The sequence below is a fragment of the Macaca fascicularis genome, chromosome 7 (genome assembly GCF_037993035.2).
Source record: "Macaca fascicularis isolate 582-1 chromosome 7, T2T-MFA8v1.1".
Classification (NCBI taxonomy): Eukaryota; Metazoa; Chordata; class Mammalia; order Primates; family Cercopithecidae; genus Macaca; species Macaca fascicularis.
Window position 1 is genome coordinate 8,859,601 of NC_088381.1, and position 17,490 is coordinate 8,877,090.

The window sequence follows — 17,490 nt, forward strand, 5'->3', positions numbered from 1 at the left end:
GGCTGGTGGCTGGACAGGCTGCCATCTCCCTCTCTGCCCCCACCTCCACAAAGCCCCGACCCATGACCACCTCTGGCTGTATATTCCCATGTTACAGATGCCCAGAAACATCCAGTGACCTATCTAAGGTGGCGGGGCTGAAGGGTCAGATCTCACCTCCTGGGACATTTTTCTCATCCTCTGCTGCCACCGGGCCCTCTCTCCTTTTAGATGTTGAACATATTCGTCTCTCTCTAGATGGGCTTGTTTGAGTGAATCCTTCATCTGCAAGAATGGGCACAGAAGTTCGGAAGGGCTGTCACTGGTCCTCACCTGCTCCTGGCCACCTGGGGTCATCTTCCTTCCCTCCCTGCCTCTGCAAAACCTCACCTGTGTCAGCTGAGCTTTCAGCAGTGCCTGCTCCCGTAAGGACTGCTCTAACTTCCACTCCATACGTGCTTTACTGCGGCTCGAGGACTGGATGGTGAAGAGTGAGAAGTTTCTATCTGGGGAACCTGGGCCATTCCATACAGTGCCCCTTAAACAGGCTAGGGCTAGGCTTAATATGCAACTCGGTCAGTAAAGATCGAGGCATTTCCAAGTCTGTGGTCTGGTTTTTAAAAGAACTCAGTAAAGTTGGAAGGGACAGGGAAAGAGATCGAATTTACAGCTGGCTAACAGAGGCCCAGAGAGATCAGATAATATTGCTCTTGTTATTACTGTTATTACTACAACTGTCTGAACCTTTATGGAGTGTTTCACCAGGTACCATGCTAGCAATCCCATTTATTCTCACAACCACCATAGGAGACAGTTACTATGATGACCTCTATTGTGTACATGAAAACACATGGAGTATTTGAGGTTAAGCACTTGCCTAACATCACTTAGGCAGAGCTGGGATTTGAACGCCCAGCTCTATCCAATTCTCTAAGCCCATTTTTCTTGCTGGGGATGGGGGTACAGATAGGAAGGGGAAAATGAATCTTTTGTTCACTGTTTGAAAGGATGATACATTCGCATAGTTCAAAACTCAGAAGGTACAGAAGGGAAGTATCTCCCAGCCACCTATGGCTCTCTCCTGAGTTTTTTATGAACCTTGCAGACATGTTTTCTGTATATTATCATAGTATGTACATACACACACACACACACACACACACACACACACACACACAGGTTTCTTCTCTCTACAGAAATGGTAACATACTAAAGGTACTCTTCTGTATCTTCACGAGTAAAGTACCCAACCGCACCTAGGACTTGGCTAAGACCACAGCCAGGTAACGGCAGGGCAGGCACTTGGCCTCCAAGTTCAGTGTCCAGTACTCGCTCCCCACCGCACCCCCCAACTCACCCACAGCAGCTGACTCAGCCCCAAGCTGCCTCTAACAACCAGACACAAAAGCAGTGAGGAATGGCCATGCCGCCTTCTGGGCAGGACACTCCATCCTGCAGAAGGGACCTTTAGGCTCACTCCTCCATCTGCGAAGCCAGGCTCCCAGGGACGGGGCAGGTGGTCAGACTCACTCTGTCCGCCTTCTTCTGTGTGGCGGTGACAGCAGACAGAGCCCGCTGTAACTCCCCTTTACGCTGCAATGAATGTTGCAGGCGGCCAGCCAGATCCTTGGACTCCTCTGTAATGACAGATGTGAGATGGGTCCCAAAGGACTCCCCTAAAGACCTGTCAAAGTGCCAGGCTGAAGGATGACAGGGCGCCCAGATTCCCACCTTCAAAGCATCTGAGTGAGCGTTTCGTGCGATACAGGTCCGTACTTAGTTTCCCTTTCTGTACGTTCAATGTCTGGATTTGAACCTTTGGGAGAAAAGCCAAGCAAGTGCTGAAAGAGAAGGAAAGAAACATTCCCCGGAGGACAGGAGAAAACTTCACACCCTCCACTCACCTCTAGCTCCCTTTTGGCTTTCTGTTTCTCATTGTTTGCCTTCTTTTCCTATAGGAAGAGGAAGACAGAGCTCTTACCAGGGGGAGGCAGAGATGGCACAGCAAGAGACATGCCCCCAGAATGCCACCAATGCCCCAGGACAGGCCCACCCATGAGACCAGGTTATCAGGGACCCTGTGGGGATGGGGTAGAATCTGAGGGGTGAGCCTTCTTCCCCAGGCTGGGAGTGGGCGAGACGAGACTGGGGCCTCTACATCTGAGTGCCCCCCAAACCCAGCCGTCATGTCGCGAGGAAAAAAAGAAATTGCATTACTTCTTCCAGCTGATGTTCCACTTGTTTCTTCTGTTGTTTCTGTGGAGAGAGTCAAATTAAGGTGATGGAGGGTGGCCCCCTCAACTCTATTCTCCAGACCAGGAAGCGGTAGGTGGGGCCAGGAATGGATTTTAAAGGCAAAGTTCTCAGACCCAGTGGGAACACAAACTGGTCAACTCTCCTCAAGCTCCCAAGGACAGAGGATTTGGGTCTTTGTCGGCTTTCACCCACAGCCACAGAACTCAAAGTCTGAATGTGGAATCTCTTGAGAGGACAGGAACACAATCCTCTAGAGATGGAGTTGGAGAAAGGCCCCCCTCCTGCCTGCTTGTGATTTAGAAAAGTGCGTTCATTCAATAAACATTTACTGCGCATGAATGGGCCAGGTACGGTTCTTCACAGCAGATATAGGCTAACGGAAAAGGACAGACAGCAGCCCTTGGCCCTGAGGTTTCCATTCTAGGCGGCCTTTAAATCTCGGACTCTCAGAGCTAACAGAAACCTTAGATACTCACTACCTCCTCTGGAAACCCGAGTCCAGAAAGGAGAGGCGGCTTGTCCAGAATCAAAGAGCAAATTAGGGACTGAGTCACGGCAGAAATACAGGGCCCCTGACAACCAGTCAGGCTTACACCCCCCCAAAAGGCAACAACCCCAGGGCGTGTGTAGCAAGGACTTGAGCAGGGGTGTGTGGAGAGGAGAGAGTTGGCAAAGAGGGCAGCAAAAGAAGATCCATGGTGCGTGCTCTGGGGTCCCTCCAGGTGAGGTCTGGGTGCCCCAGCTCCCTATTTGCCCTTGGCACCAGGGACCCCCAGTCCCTTTCTTCAGGGTCCCAAGGGGAAACTGGAGCCCAGGATTGTCAGCCTGGAATCAGGGGACCCCACTGGACTCTTACCAAAGATTTGATAGTGTTCTTCAGGTGAATGATTTTGACGGACCTCGAGTCCAGGGCAGCTGCTAGTTCTTGGGACGGGCTCTGAGGCACATGCAGAGAGGAGGAGTTGGAGGAGGAGTCGGGGGAGAGGTAGAGAGAACAATCATTAGGGCTGGGGTGTGTGTGGGCTGTCTCAGCTGGCAGAGGGGCACCCAGTCCCTGCTGTGGGAGGAGGTTGGAGGATTGGCCTGCAGGGTCACTGTACCTCCACCCAGAGCCTCTTACCTCCAGATCGTTGAGGGGTGCAGATGACGTAGGGCCCTCTCCGTCGATACCTGTTGCTGACTACAAGAGGTGAGAGTGCACATGGAGATGTTCTGTCCCTCTCAGTGTCTGAGCCCTCTGACTTCCTTTCTTCCCCTATCAACTGGCACAACTTTCTTTTCTGCCTGTCTTGGACCCTTCGTCCCATAACTCCTTTGTGCCAACTTCTCTCGTGGTTCTTATCTCCCCACCATCCCACCCTGGGGCCCTTTCAGTGACTCCTGATGGCAAGTGGCTGTTCTCATTGTCCTGGCTTCCCCTTGAGACTGGGGATGAGGAAAATCAAACAGCAATGACCATATCCTGGTGTCCTGGGTGTTTACAGTAGGCCATGTACTAGGGATTAACATAAAACAATAACAAATCTCATTTAAACTTCACAAATGGAAGTCAAACAATAATACCACCTCTATTATACAGATGTGCAAAGAGAGACCCAAAGAGCTCAAGCAACTTGCCCTAAATCATATCCCTAGCAGATGGAGAGGCAGGATTCAAACCCAGAATTCTGAACCAGTACCCAACAGTCCATTCACAATCTTAACAATTACCCTCTACTGCCCCTTGGGCCCCCTGTCCCCAGGAGCCTGGTCAGCCAAGACTCACATCCCCAGGTGAGTGGGAACCACCAGAAGTGGCTGTCTCAGGGACACTGACATTTGTTTTCCTGTTCTTCTTCACTCCTGCTGGACCACCAGGGCTGTTCCTCTGCCAATATTCTTTTAACTGTGGGAAAGAAGAGCAGTAATGCTCATGAGAACTATCGGCCCCTACAGCCACATCCTCCCTTATAGTTTTAACAAAATGCTCTTATACACCATCTGATTTAATGACGCCAACAACTGTACAAGGTGTTGTCACCATCATTTAGTGACTGAGAGGGATTGATATAATGGCTAGACAAAAAAAAAAAAAGAAAAAGGAAAAGGTGATACTGGAACTTGGAAACTCAGTCTTCTGACTCCAAGCTCTGGGGTTTTGCAAGAATCAGCAGCTGCCAGGGACCAAAACCAGAGGTAGAGGTAGAAAAGTAAACATTAGGTAGGCAGGAACTGCATGGTTTAGAGTCATACATCCTCACACATCTGTTAGTATCAAGAAGTGCACCAGTACCCCTCAAACTTTTATATCAATGTGTCCTCATGGCAGAAGGCAGCCTTTCTGTTAAATCTGGGAATTCATCAGAAAGAGGACAACCCAAGCCTCATTTCAGAGAGAAGTCTGGTGTACTCTCAGAAGCCTATGTGACTGTCATCCCTAAGTACATTAATGTTTTTTCTCCTGATCTCAAGAGAATCAAGGGAACCTGATGCTTCAGAAAGATGTCTCACATTTATCCCGTGGCACTCAAAGTTCCCCAGGTCAAGATAATATGAGGAAGATTCAAGCTGTCAAGTTCAGTTTCCCAAGATCTATTCCACAGAAGATGAGCAAATCTCACTTCAGAGACCACAGACTGAAGGGCAGTCTGGTCCCAGAACCATGGAGAATTAGAATATGAGGTGGAGAACTCAGAAAAAAAATGTTAAAATCTCTCTGCAAAGTAGAAGCCTGGGAGAAAACCAAACCAAACCCATTCTCCCATTGCCACCTACAGATACTGTCAACGTTTTGAGCTCACGGGGGAAGTGTAGGCTTTTCCCCCTGTCAATGTCTATGTTAAGGGAGTGAGGCAGCCTGAAACTGCTTGCTCCTAGATCCCATAGTCTCCATTCCCCTTCCAGCTGCAAATTTGTGCTGTGACCAGAGGAACAAGAAATGGGGTGACAACACTTAGGGGACTGGGTCATAAGATCAAAGGCCGGTCTTCCAGTAATGACAGTTAGTAGGCGGATTGTGACATCACTACATTCCACTCCTCCTGGTTGGGGGTGGGGCACATCAGCGCAATGTCCGAGTCCCACTCCACTATGGGGGAGGGAAACACAGGGTTGGGACCCAGGTCCTTGCAGACACCAGCACAAAGAGCCCAGGGAGTTTGACCTTGAGGCAGCAGGAGGGGAGGACCGAGTCTGCAGTAGGGAGCCCCAGGAATCACCAGCCCAAAGTCACCCAGGGACAACTGGCGAGGGTGGGGCCTAGGGCTGGGGGACCCAGGTGCTTGGAAACGTGAGCCCAAAGAACCCAGGGAGGTCAAGTTTGGGTAGGCAGGAGGTGAGAGCCCAGTAATGGAGTGGGAAGCCCCAGTAGTCACACACCCAAAGTCACCCTGGGGTGATTGGTGAGGGCAGGGACTGGGCTTCTTGCTGAAGGGGCAGGGCTGATTGACAAGACTTTGGTGGGGGCAGCCCAGAGGTGCCGGGGTTGTGGGGCCCAGTTTGGTGTGCCTCAGGAGTGATATGGACTCTGGTAGTGGTCTTGTTGTCAGAGGGGATATGTGGCTGGGTTGGGGGGCCATGACCTGGTGCATTTTTACCTTTCTCTTGGCTAAGGCCAGTTTACTCTGTCGAGTTTCTTCTGCCATCGCAGGGTGGGGAGGGAAGCGGGATTGGGGCCACGTCAGCAAAATCCCAGCGAGCACTGATCAACACCTCCAGTCACCTACCAGGCAGCTGAGCGACTGAACCAGAGGCGGCGTAACCAGGACTCCAGTGGAATGCAGAAGAGGGGCGTGGCCTTAATGCTCCAAGCCCATTGGTCAATGAGAAGATGAAAGGGAATTGGGGCGTGGCCAATCAGCAGGCAGCAATGTGTCCAGAGGGGCCTGTGGCTCACAAGGAAAGCTGCCCATGCAACCACTGTCCCCACCCACTCTGAGAGAGGGAAGGGGCTGCCCAATCTGGGAGAGGGAAGGGGCCGGCTTTTGTTTTAAAAGCTTTAAAACTTAAAAAAAAAAAGTGTGTATACTTTATATATGTGTGTGTCCGTGTGTGTGTATGTATTCCTCCAGAGCTGTCTTCATTATCCAGCTTCTATGCAAGGTCTTTGATTTTGGTCTGTATTTTTCACCTTCAAATACAGTACAAAAATTACCAGTATTACCTTAACTGAGTTACAGAGCCTATAAAAATGGAAAATCTATGGCGTGCTTGATGGTTAATGAAGCAGACTATATTATCCAACATTCTAATAAGATAAGATAACCACAATGATTTCTCTTTTTTGGAAAAACATTTCTTTTATTCTCTTATGTTATTGTTACAAATTTTTTTTTGTTAAACAAGAAACAAGTCTAATATCTGTAGAAACACAAAGCTTTTGTGCTTCTGACTTTGTGGTCTGCCCATCTCAGCCTCCCAAAGTGCTGGGATTACAGGCTTGAGCCACCGTGCCCAGTCTACTTCTATATTTTCTACAGATCATCTTTGTAACAAGAGGAAAGCAAACCAAATGAAAATGAAATGAATTCTCTCAAAAAGAATTAAGATAACAAGAAGGCGCACAAAGTAATATAAAATATATCTTATGGTTTATATAAAATTCTTAATAAAAGTACCTTCTTTGCTCCAAGCTACACTCTGGATTTGCCTTTGAGTCAGGTGTCGTTTCTTTGCTCGATGATCGGTTCTATTGAGTAGGCACTGCTTCAGCCGTACAGGAAGAACAAAACATCTCTGGAACACAGCACCATTTCTGATTCCAACTTGAGAAGGCCTAACAAGATGGCATGCACCTCAACAGCAGCAAATCAGTGTTAAAATGTCTGGAGACAAGGGTAAAAAGTAAAATTGGACCATTTCCAGAATCTCACAAAAACCAACAAACTGACGTTCTAAGTGCCCAACCATGAGCAAGTTAGAACCTTAAATAAAGGTCACTCTTTTTTTTTTTTTTTTTTTTTTTTTTGAGATGGAGTCTCGCTCCGTCGCCCAGGCTGGAGTGCAGTGGCGCGATCTCGGCTCACTGCAAGCTCCGCCTCCCGGGTTCACGCCATTCTCCTGCCTCAGCCTCCCGAGTAGCTGGGACTACAGGCGCCCACAACCGCGCCCGGCTAATTTTTTGTATTTTTAGTAGAGATGGGGTTTCACCGTGGTCTCGATCTCCTGACCTTGTGATCCGCCCGCCTCGGCCTCCCAAAGTGCTGGGATTACAGGCTTGAGCCACCGCGCCCGGCCAATAAAGGTCACTCTTAATGCCGATCCTAGCATAGATTCACCACCAAGTACAATCTCATTTTACTGGTTGACCTTTTTCATTCTTGAAAGTAGGGGCTATGAAAAAAAAATAACACACACTAAAATTTCTTTAAGAGAATCTAGCTTAAATCTAGCTTACATAATCCAAACACTCTATTGAGGGTGAAAATTGAGTATCATAAGAAAATCACCTGTTTCGTGAGAAGTTCCATACATAATGCTCTTCTACCCAATATATACCTCGAAGAGAAAAAAGAAAACATACAAAATTATCTCAAGAATTATTCCTGCTTAAACAATTTCTACGTGCCATTACTAAGAAAGCAAGCACACAGTAAAAATGAGAAGAGAACATGCAAGCATGAACATACTTGTTAGGGATATAGGCTGTGAGTAATTTAAAAATTCTAATGGTATTACTCTCATGTAATTGCTCTGAAATTCTAGTCAATTGTGTGAAATGGCTCTTAGAACAGGATTCTTTGACATTTTTATGATGTCAAAAACTAAGAACTTAACACTAAATATTCCAAAGAATAAGGGCAGAAGAACCCGTTTCCTTAAATGGCATTTGAGTATTCTTTACAACTGAAACTTTCTCTCCCATCTTGTGATGGCCAACAGTTTTTCCTCTTGACAACGGCACTGACCTTACCCTATCCAAAATATGAACATCCTCATTGCTTCATGGTTGGAATTGTTTTTATCCATTCTGTCGTGAGAATCAAAGGGTTCAGACCATGTAGCTCCTCTCTGGGACTCCTCAAGTCCTTTCTAGATCTGAAGACTATTCTCTGAACCAAAGTCAACTTCTGGGGGTGTACCAAATCTCCCATTAGAAAATTATTTATATCAAGACGTTTTAACCTTTTAACTCTTACTCAAACAAAATAATTTCATTTCTCCTTTACTGTTACTTTAAATTTCAAAATACACAGATAGCATGCCTAAAATACAATCAAGGGAATGACAGTTTTAGAACACAAACTGTGGTAATTTTGAAAACATAAAAGCTAAGACCACTAATTAGGTCTATGTGGACACCAAGTCCACCACAACCTGTTCTGTCCTCTGGGGCTCTGCCCATACCTTTCCCTTGCCTGAGATTCCTTCTGCTTCTCACCCTTCCAAATGCTGTATTTCCCCCCAGAAGACTTGCCAAGACCACTCTAGCCTGCACATCTTCCATTCCAGCTAACCAAAGGCATCCTTGTGTTGACTAAACCGAATTATTTTGCAGAGAAGGCATCTAAACACTTCTACTGTAGACTATTCACCTTAATAATTGTTATCATGACATTATTCAACAATAAAATGACGGCAAGAAGTCCTCTTCACTCCCTTATCCTGGGGAATCCAAGCCAGTGTCTTTCCCACTTGCTTTGCCCAAACCCTGGGACCATTCAAAGTAACAGTTTAATGGAAGAGAAAGAAAATCTAAAAGAAAAACTCTCCAAAAAATTAAACTCAGGCAAAGAACCATGGGATTAAAAATTTTTATTCTTTATGTATTTCATTTCTGAAACGTAGAAATCTATCTCCCACTCCTTAAATCTGCCACTGGGCTAAGAGAGTTTTGTATAGAATGTGCACTTACTGATTTAACAGAATTAGAACATCCAGGCACTCACTGAGATTTTGCTTCCACAACCACTCAAAGTCTAGTGATTAGTTAATGAGTTAACACTACAGTTGATCTTCACATTTTGGGAATGCTGACGGCAGACAGGGACTTGTTTTGGGAAAGGAAGTATACAGTAGACATTGTTACCCATTACCCAGCCACCACCACTTTTCCTTTAAAGTACCCCAGTCTTCCTTTAAGGTTTCAGAGTCTCAGAAAGTGGGAAGAAAGGAAGTTTTTGCATTTTCAGATCAAAAGAAAGTACATTTGTACAACCACATAATACCTGTGCAAAGGTTTGTTGAAATCTAAACACAAGACAGAAGTAGTTCTAGCACCTCCGCCAAAAGTAAGGTAAGTAAACTTTTCCTTAATATACACTTTCAGCAGCATCGACACCTAAAAGTGTTCGACTTTACTACTGTACTAAATTAAATTACATTCATTTTGTCAATATGTGTTCCAAATTCCTACTGCTCTTTGTCTCCAAGGGGTTCCTACTGAATATTGAGACAGTTGAAGATTACTAGGGGAAAAAATTTTTTTTTTTTTTTTTTTTTTTTTTTTTTTGAGACGGAGTCTCGCTATGTCGCCCAGGGTGGAGTGCAGTGGCCGGATCTCAGCTCACTGCAAGCTCCGCCTCCCGGGTTTTTACGCCATTCTCCTGCCTCAGCCTCCCGAGTAGCCGGGACTACAGGCGCCCAGCACCTCGCCTGGCTAGTTTTTTGTATTTTTTAGTAGAGACGGGGTTTCACCGTGTTAGCCAGGATGGTCTCGAGCTCCTGACCTCGTGATCCCCCCGTCTCGGCCTCCTAAAGTGCTGGGATTACAGGCTTGAGCCACCACGCCCGGCCAAAAATTCTTAATAATTGAAGTAAGGGTCATCTAAAGATAATACACCACATATACAGACACAGTCATATTTTCAACTTTAAAAAAGTTCAGTTGTCAAAATTATACAGCAAACCCTATCCTAAGCTTAGCCTCTTCAGGCATTTGATTTATAATCACTGTAAAGAAAAGCCGGTCACAAAATGCCACATTTTGTATGATTCTATTTATATGAAATGTCCAGGAGAGGCAAATCTACAGATAGAAATTAGATCAGAGGTTGCCAGGATCAACGGTGGGGGAGACGGGTACAGGAAGTGACTGCTAATGGGCACGCGGTTTCTTTTTGGGGTGATGAAAACGTTCTGAAATTAGGGAGTGGTAATGGTTGCGTAACTCTAAATACACTAAAAACCACTGAACTGTACACTTGAAAGGTGAGGCTTATCATACAAAAACTATATCACAATAAAGCTGTTAGTTTAAAAAATGTTTGGCTATGTCAAGAAACAAAGAAATAGGGTCATAGCTAGAAGATGTGGGATATAAAATACATGGAACAAAACTGCTCAATAATCTATCTAGAATCACACAGTGCTTAAGCTTTACCCTGACTGAAATCATGAGATTTGTGTTTTATTGGTATTTCACATTTTTTACTTCTTCTAAGTCAGCCAAAAATTCCTCCTCCTCACTTAATAGTGGACTACAAAGACCAAGCCATTTTGATTCTGCCGCCAATGAGTTTACACATTTCATTCCTCCTGCCATTCCCATGACTACCAAACCAATGTAGGTTCTCCTCACTTCACTCTAAGACAATAGCGTGGCCCTCAACTACTGTCAGGTGCAGTGGCTCACATCTGTAGTCCCAGCATTTTGGGAGGCCAAGGCAAGTGGATCACTTGAGGCCAGGCGTTCAAGACCAGCCTGGTCAACATAGTGAAACCCTGTCTCCACTCCTACCTAGGTGACAGAGCGAGACTCCGTCTCAAGAAAACAACAACAACAACAACAACAACAACAAACCCCAAAACAAACCACACACACAAAGAATGAGGAGGAAGTTTGTTTAAAACAAGAAAATCGAAATTTAAGAACATGGACTTTCAATTAAAGAAAAAAAAAGATGGACTTTCAAGACAAAAAGACAGGGATAAACTTAATATTGCCAAAAAAAAGATCAGCGACATCAACACGACCCTGGGGGCCCGTGGACAACTCCTGGCTGCAGGTGCAGAGCGTCCTGGCTGGACGCAGGTACCAGGGCTGCCCCCATGGCCCGAAAGCACCCTGGCCTCCATGGCTGAGCTTGGGGGCTCTTGGAACAGGCTCTGTGCCCAAGCTGGCAGACGTGGGTGGTCTCTGGAACCATCAGAAAGCTCATGGTTTATGGTGTAAGGGCTTAGAGCTTGGAGGGGGTTGTGTGTGGGGCCGCACTCTGAGGCGGCCAGAGGCCTAGGAATGTCATCCTGGGCACACTGTGCCTGTTGTGCAGTCCGAGTCATGCTGCCAGGGCAGAGTATCCGGCTCCCAGCCTGGGAGTGCTGAGAGCCAAAGCCACTGCAGAGGAGGGGTGAGAGTCAGGGTCCCACCACCCCTATCTGTCGGCAATCCAGTGGTGATCTAGGATAAAACCTCGAGAGTCCCATACACAGGGTCAACCCACAACACACCTCACAGGCCAGGCGGGAACACACGGCCCCTTCCCTCCCTCCCAGGTCCCATCATAGCTGCCAGCATGTGACTGAAGGCAGGGTCCCTGGTCCCCGCTGAAGCACTATCGCATGTCAGCAGGCTCACGCACCTTGGCCTGTTGCTCCTAGAGGTCGCCTCTGCTATTCAGACAAGGGGACCACAGTGCCTGGTGTGCCGGCTGAGCTCCTCCCAGCAAGCCCACCCACCTCCCCTGCCATGGACTCTCCCTCTTCTGCTTTTCCCAACAGGAAGGGCCCAGCCTCACTTACGCGACCTGCAACCCCCAACAAGCTGAGGCTCCCCTCTTAGACTTATAAGTCTATAGCCAGTGGAATCTGGCTGCCTACCCTCCCTGCCTCCCCCAGGGTCCCTTCAGAGGATCCTGGGTGTTCTGACCACCCAGAGGGTTCTCCGGCGATCACTCCAGCCATCCATCCCTTTTAGCTTCATCATCCTGGTTCAAGCAGTGTTCCTTCTCTATCAGACCTGATAGCTGTTGCGTTGGGCTCCCCAAGGCGAGAGGTGGCCCCGGACCAGTGGGTTGGAAGACAGGGTGACCAGAGAAGAGGGAAGCCTGAGGGGGGCGAGCATTGGTCTTAACAGAGGGTGCACTGCCTGGGTGCCGTGGACGAGGCCAGCGTGCATGGGGTTGGGAGGGTGGCCACAGCCCCCAGGCACTACCTGTGAAGCTCTGGCTCCTTCCTCCATCTTCCTCCCCTTTCCCTTCCAGCCCCTCTTTTCCAGGAAGCTTGACACGCCCACACCTGTTCCCTCCCCTCCCTGGCCCTCCCACAGCTGCTGTGGCACACCTGTGCTCTGCACTTGCCTCACCAGCTCTCTGCTCACTTTTCTCTCTCCTGTTTTCTCTCTGCTTTCTCTCCAACCGCCAGCCGATCGGGTCTGGCAAGTCCATCCCGTCCTGAGAGCCCCAGGCCCTCCTTTGACCTCTAAATAGATCCCCCCTCTTCTTGGAGATCTTCCTTTCCAAGCCTGCCTGGGCGGCTGTTCTGTGACTTGACAGTGGCTCCCTCGGCCCCAAAGCCAGCCCCCTTCATCTGTGACTTGGTCTGCTGTAGTGGTGAGCTGACACCTCCAGGTGTGACTGTGGCTGAAAACGTGTGCCCCCCTCGGTGGTATGCCCCTTCCCTGTTCTATAAATATCTATAAATACATATATGTACATATATACACATACATATATACACAAAAATGAGGTGGGCACGGTACGCACTTGTACTCCCAGCTACTTGGGAGGCTGAAGTGGAAGGATGGCTTCAGCCCGCGAGGCTGAGGTTGCAGTGGGCCGAGATTGCACCACTGCACTCCAACCTGGGTGACAGAGCAAGACCCTGCCCCACCCCCCACCAAAAAAAAAAAGCTAAGCTTTGAAGCTTTGAAAGACATACATCATTGCTTCCACTGAGTTCCACTGGTCAAAGCAAGTCATGGGGTCAGCCTGGATTCCAGGAGACGAAAAGCAAAGCCCACCTCTTCATGAGAAGAGTGGTAAAGCCATGCCTCAAAAAGTCACCCAGGATGGAAACAATCTGTGCCTCTATTTGAATTTTTTGGGGATGAGTGTAAATGTGATCAAGCCTCTAGATCTCACTAGTGTATCAATTAGTTCTTTCCCCTGTTGGATGATTTTAGATGTTAGAAATGTCTTCATTATTTTGAGGTAAAATCTGTCTCTCTTAAACTCACATCCATTTTCCGTCACCGATCCTTTAACATAGCACAGCATAAGTCAGTACTTACACTTTTCTATACCAAAAGGCTGAAATACCCATATGTCTTCTCTTCTAGTCTTCAGGCCTATACCTCCAAGAGTTAACAAAGGTTTCCAAGACCCTGCACCACTTCGGTAGTGCTTCTCTCTTAGTGAACTCAGTGTGTCAATATATCTCTCATAAATATGGACTCCAGAACTAAATAAAAAGACCCCAGATGTTGCCTGATTAGTGCAGAAAAGAATGGGATTATTATTGCCTATAATTTGGAAATGTCCATCAAGTGAAATGGTCTAAGGCTGTGTGTTAAGTTTTTGGCAGCTGCATCAGGCTATTGGTTCAACATTTAGTATGTAATAAAGAAGCCAAGTTTTGCTTTATAATAGCCTGATATAAATACATATTTTTGCTAAGCAATTTACCATAAATATCTCTTCTTTGTAGAATATTATACAGGAAGACTTATTTTAAAAGCATTTTCTAACTTTTTTGGTCAGGACTTCAAGTATGCAACATGACATGCATAAATAGGCTGACCAAGCTTTTAATTAAACAGAAATCCAACAAACATGGAGCTTTATTGCCAAATATGTATTTCCTGAAATTGTGAAAATAAAAAACTTAAGACCAGGAAGAAAAGGATCATCAAGTAAAACACCATTGTTAGACTGATGGTGAAACTGAGGCTCAGAGATGTTAAGTGACTATCCCAGTGTCACACAGCCAAAGGGAACTGGCCTGATGTTGAAACTGGGCCTGAAGACCTGCAGCAAGCATATTGTAAATGACACCATGCTGACGGCATTATTATTCTCCACCTGTGTACTCCATGTTTCTCCCAGGATCCCAAGTTCTCTCTAGTATCTAAGACTGGAAAGGAAAAGCTCTCCCACATTCCCAGTCTGACCCCGACTCTCTTTGACTTTGGCAAAATTACCACACCAAAAAGATTCCACCTTTTGGATTCCCCTTTAATAAACATAACCAATTGTTTATTTTTCTTTTTTAAATGTATGAAGTGGAGATAGTTTACATAGCATAAAGTCACCCCTAAAAATCTGTGAGAATAATAAATGGAAGGAAATGGAGAAAAGGTAGTACCCTATTTTGTGGGGAAAGCTAGATTATTTTTTAAATATTCAGGATGTTGGGGGTGCCTAGTGAAATGTGGAAGTGCCAGAGTAAAATATTACATCCTTTCTGGGGGAATATAATGATGAATAAAGAGAAGATATATGCCTGTACTTACAATGAAATATTTAAAGAAATGTATCAGAAAGTGGCATCTAACATGTATGCAAAGGGATGGAGACAGAGGCACAGTATTAAAGTTCAATGAAGTTGTTTTTCTTGTTATAACTAGATTCTTTAAACAGACTCTATCCTGGTGATTCCACTTCAAGCCTTCCCACACCAATGGTCAGCATACCACTGTCAGATTTTCCTTTCCGCAGTACCACTTTACCTGGTCACTCTCCTGCTCAAAGGCTGAAAATGGTCTATGACAAATCTTTGCAAAGCCACATTTCTCATTCAAGGGTCTGCCTATTTGGAGCTCAATTTACTCCTTCCCCTTCAATACTCTATTTCCTGGCAGAGGGTTGCTCACTGTCTCCTATATGTCAGTCTTAATCCTCCTTGACCCAGCACGTGTTACTACTGTCTCCACGAGACTTTCTTGACAAATCTAGCCCAGGCCAGTCTCGTGCTTCTTAAATCTGAACTCATAGTGCATTCTATCCAGAACAATAGTTCATTGTTCTTTAATTCGTGCATGTATGCTAGATTGATCTTCCCACCTGGGTTGTATAGGGTCTTAGGCTTATGACTCTGGACTGCCTGCACTATCATAATATCCAAATGTGCTGATAGAAGTCTAAAGGGAGTATTGACAAGCCAAAGGGAAATAGCAAAGATGCAGTAAAGTAATTAAATGGAGGCTAGACTGAGAAGAGACTGTAATCTGGCATTTGAACAAACAAAACAAGAGGCTTCTTTTTGAGACTGCAATATGAAGCAGAAATAGAATACTCCAAGAGCTTATTGTTTCATGCTTGTTTCCAGGGTTTTGGGGGAAAGAGCATTTCTCGTGAGCCCTTAGAGAATGTGAATTGGGCCCATTCTGGTTTCCAGTAATCACCACTATCTGAGTCAACCGTTGACCATGTGATGTCCATGTTTTCATTTGTTGTAGATCAATTGTCTACTACTTTTTAGTGTCCACTTGGACTCTGAAATGTGTTCTGTTTATATGACAAATTATATGGTCATCCTTCATAGGTAAGTCGGGGTAACCTCTCTACAGGAAACACCTTTCAGCTAGGAACAGAAAACCAAGCAACGGTTTCCCAGGATGATGTGCTGAAGGAGACAGCCAAGTCTCAGTGGTCCTATAGTAAGCTCATGCCAAAAAACAAGCAAGCAAGCAAACAAATCAAAGGCAAGATTTAGTGCATTATTACAGGCATGTGTCACATACAAACACACATACAATCAGCCTAGGAATCCTCCGCCATCCCCAAGTCTAAGTGCATGAAATTGCCTCCATGCCTAGCCTCTTCCTCCAGATTCTCTCAAAAGGTTTTCAACGGTTTTTAGCTCTTGTGATTTCTCCCATTCAGATTGCTTCCTCCAGGAATTTTCTTTTATTTGGTGCCATCTGCATAGACACATGTGGGCCCAGGATGGGGGCCTTATGGTGCAATGGACCCACTCCCCCAACGTTTCCTGCCTCTGCACAGAAGGGAGAAGGATATTTCCTCTTCTCCCCAATAAACTTGCTGACATTCAGGACTGGGTGCAAAATGAAATTTTGAAAGAGCATCTGTAATGAGGAAGATGGTCAGAAAGGAACAGTAGCTCAAGGAAAAATAAAATCTTTATATGAAATAACAGGAATCTAGGGAAGTAGCCTCTCGAATGCTATTTTTATTTTCAGCATTTCAGGGCAACAGATTGAGTTAGTGATGTTTTCCTATAGCTCTGAGGCAACTCAGAAATGGCAGGGTTCAGACCAGCAGAGATGCACTTCCTGCAGATTTGAAAGGGGTGAGGAGCCAAGACCGGTGGTGTGCTGCGTCCCCAAGCTACAGATCCAGAGGAAAGTAGTACTGTATTAGGGAATTTCACATTCCACCCTAGGCGCCTGGCAGTTTGCACAGATCCTCTCTTATCAATTTCACCACTTTGAATCAGCTGCTCCATTTCCATGGCTAACAGGCTTTTGTATTGAAGTAACCCCAGAGGTTCGATGATGGAAAATTAGCCATATCAGAATAGGGGACCATTTAAGAATCCTGAATTCCATTTCACCCCTGATGTTTATGTTTTCCATGGGAGAGATAAAAGTGTGTAGGTTCAAAAACAGGAAATTGCTGAAACCCGACTGGAACAGTTTGAGATGTTTCCTGCTGTTAAAGAACTGTTAAAGACCAAGGAATTAGCTCAAACTGAGGTCCGTTTTTTGGATGACTGGTGATTGTTATTTGGAGGTTTTATGTCAACCTATTAAAATCAATGAAGATTGGTAGAGACACTTTGACGTTCCAGCTCTTCTTTCTCCTTTAGTTACATTTTCTCAACATACACCTTTTGCAGAATTATTTATCGACATTGTTTGAACTCTTCAAAACCCTGACACATGGATGCTTCCCCAGCCTCAGCATGCGCGTGTGTGTGTGGATGCTTTCACGGACACACTTCAGACAACCCTCTGTTTATACCCTTTCCAGATAATTGTCTACCTTGCAGTCATAGTCTTTAGATTGTAAACTCCCAGAGAGATACTTCTATGTCTGTTAATGTTGAACTCTTTTACGTGGTACTTAAAGCATGATAATAGAAATGGGGAAGGGTAGAGTACCTTTCCTGAAAAAGGAAATAGAATTTCTTGGTTATTCATATCATATTATAATTCATATTGTCATATTTTGTTACTGTATTTATATATGTTATTTGTACTATAATCCTTTTTAACAAAGGAAAACATTCAAAAAGATTAGATAAAAACATTCATCCTGATGGCTGGGCATGGTGGCTCACGCCTGTAATCCCGGCACTTTGGGAGACGGAGGCGGGCAGATGACGAGGTCAGGAGACCGACACCATCCTGGCTAACACGGTGAAATCCCATCTCTA

At 45.8% G+C, this 17,490-nt stretch overlaps 1 protein-coding gene across 2 annotated transcripts in view; it reads right to left on the reverse strand.

Annotated features, from left to right (window-relative positions):
* LOC123574662 (putative golgin subfamily A member 8F) overlaps positions 1-17,490 on the reverse strand; it is a 34,159-nt gene that overhangs the window by 6,870 nt on the left and 9,799 nt on the right. Inside the window, exons 3-13 of one of the 2 annotated variants that reach the window (XM_073995411.1) lie at positions 7,662-7,710; positions 6,831-7,037; positions 4,001-4,120; positions 3,356-3,415; positions 3,092-3,172; positions 2,197-2,235; positions 1,884-1,931; positions 1,711-1,795; positions 1,510-1,616; positions 370-456; positions 157-264 (exon numbers count right to left, since the gene is read on the reverse strand). In XM_073995411.1, the coding sequence (XP_073851512.1) occupies positions 157-264; positions 370-432 (171 nt within the window). In that variant the 5' untranslated portion in view covers positions 433-456; positions 1,510-1,616; positions 1,711-1,795; ... (5 more) ...; positions 6,831-7,037; positions 7,662-7,710. Of the gene's footprint in view, positions 1-156; positions 265-369; positions 457-1,509; positions 1,617-1,710; positions 1,796-1,883; positions 1,932-2,196; positions 2,236-3,091; positions 3,173-3,355; positions 3,416-4,000; positions 4,121-5,810; positions 5,948-6,830; positions 7,038-7,661; positions 7,711-17,490 lie in introns of those variants that run through there. The other variant, XM_065547688.2, reaches the window with a different exon arrangement.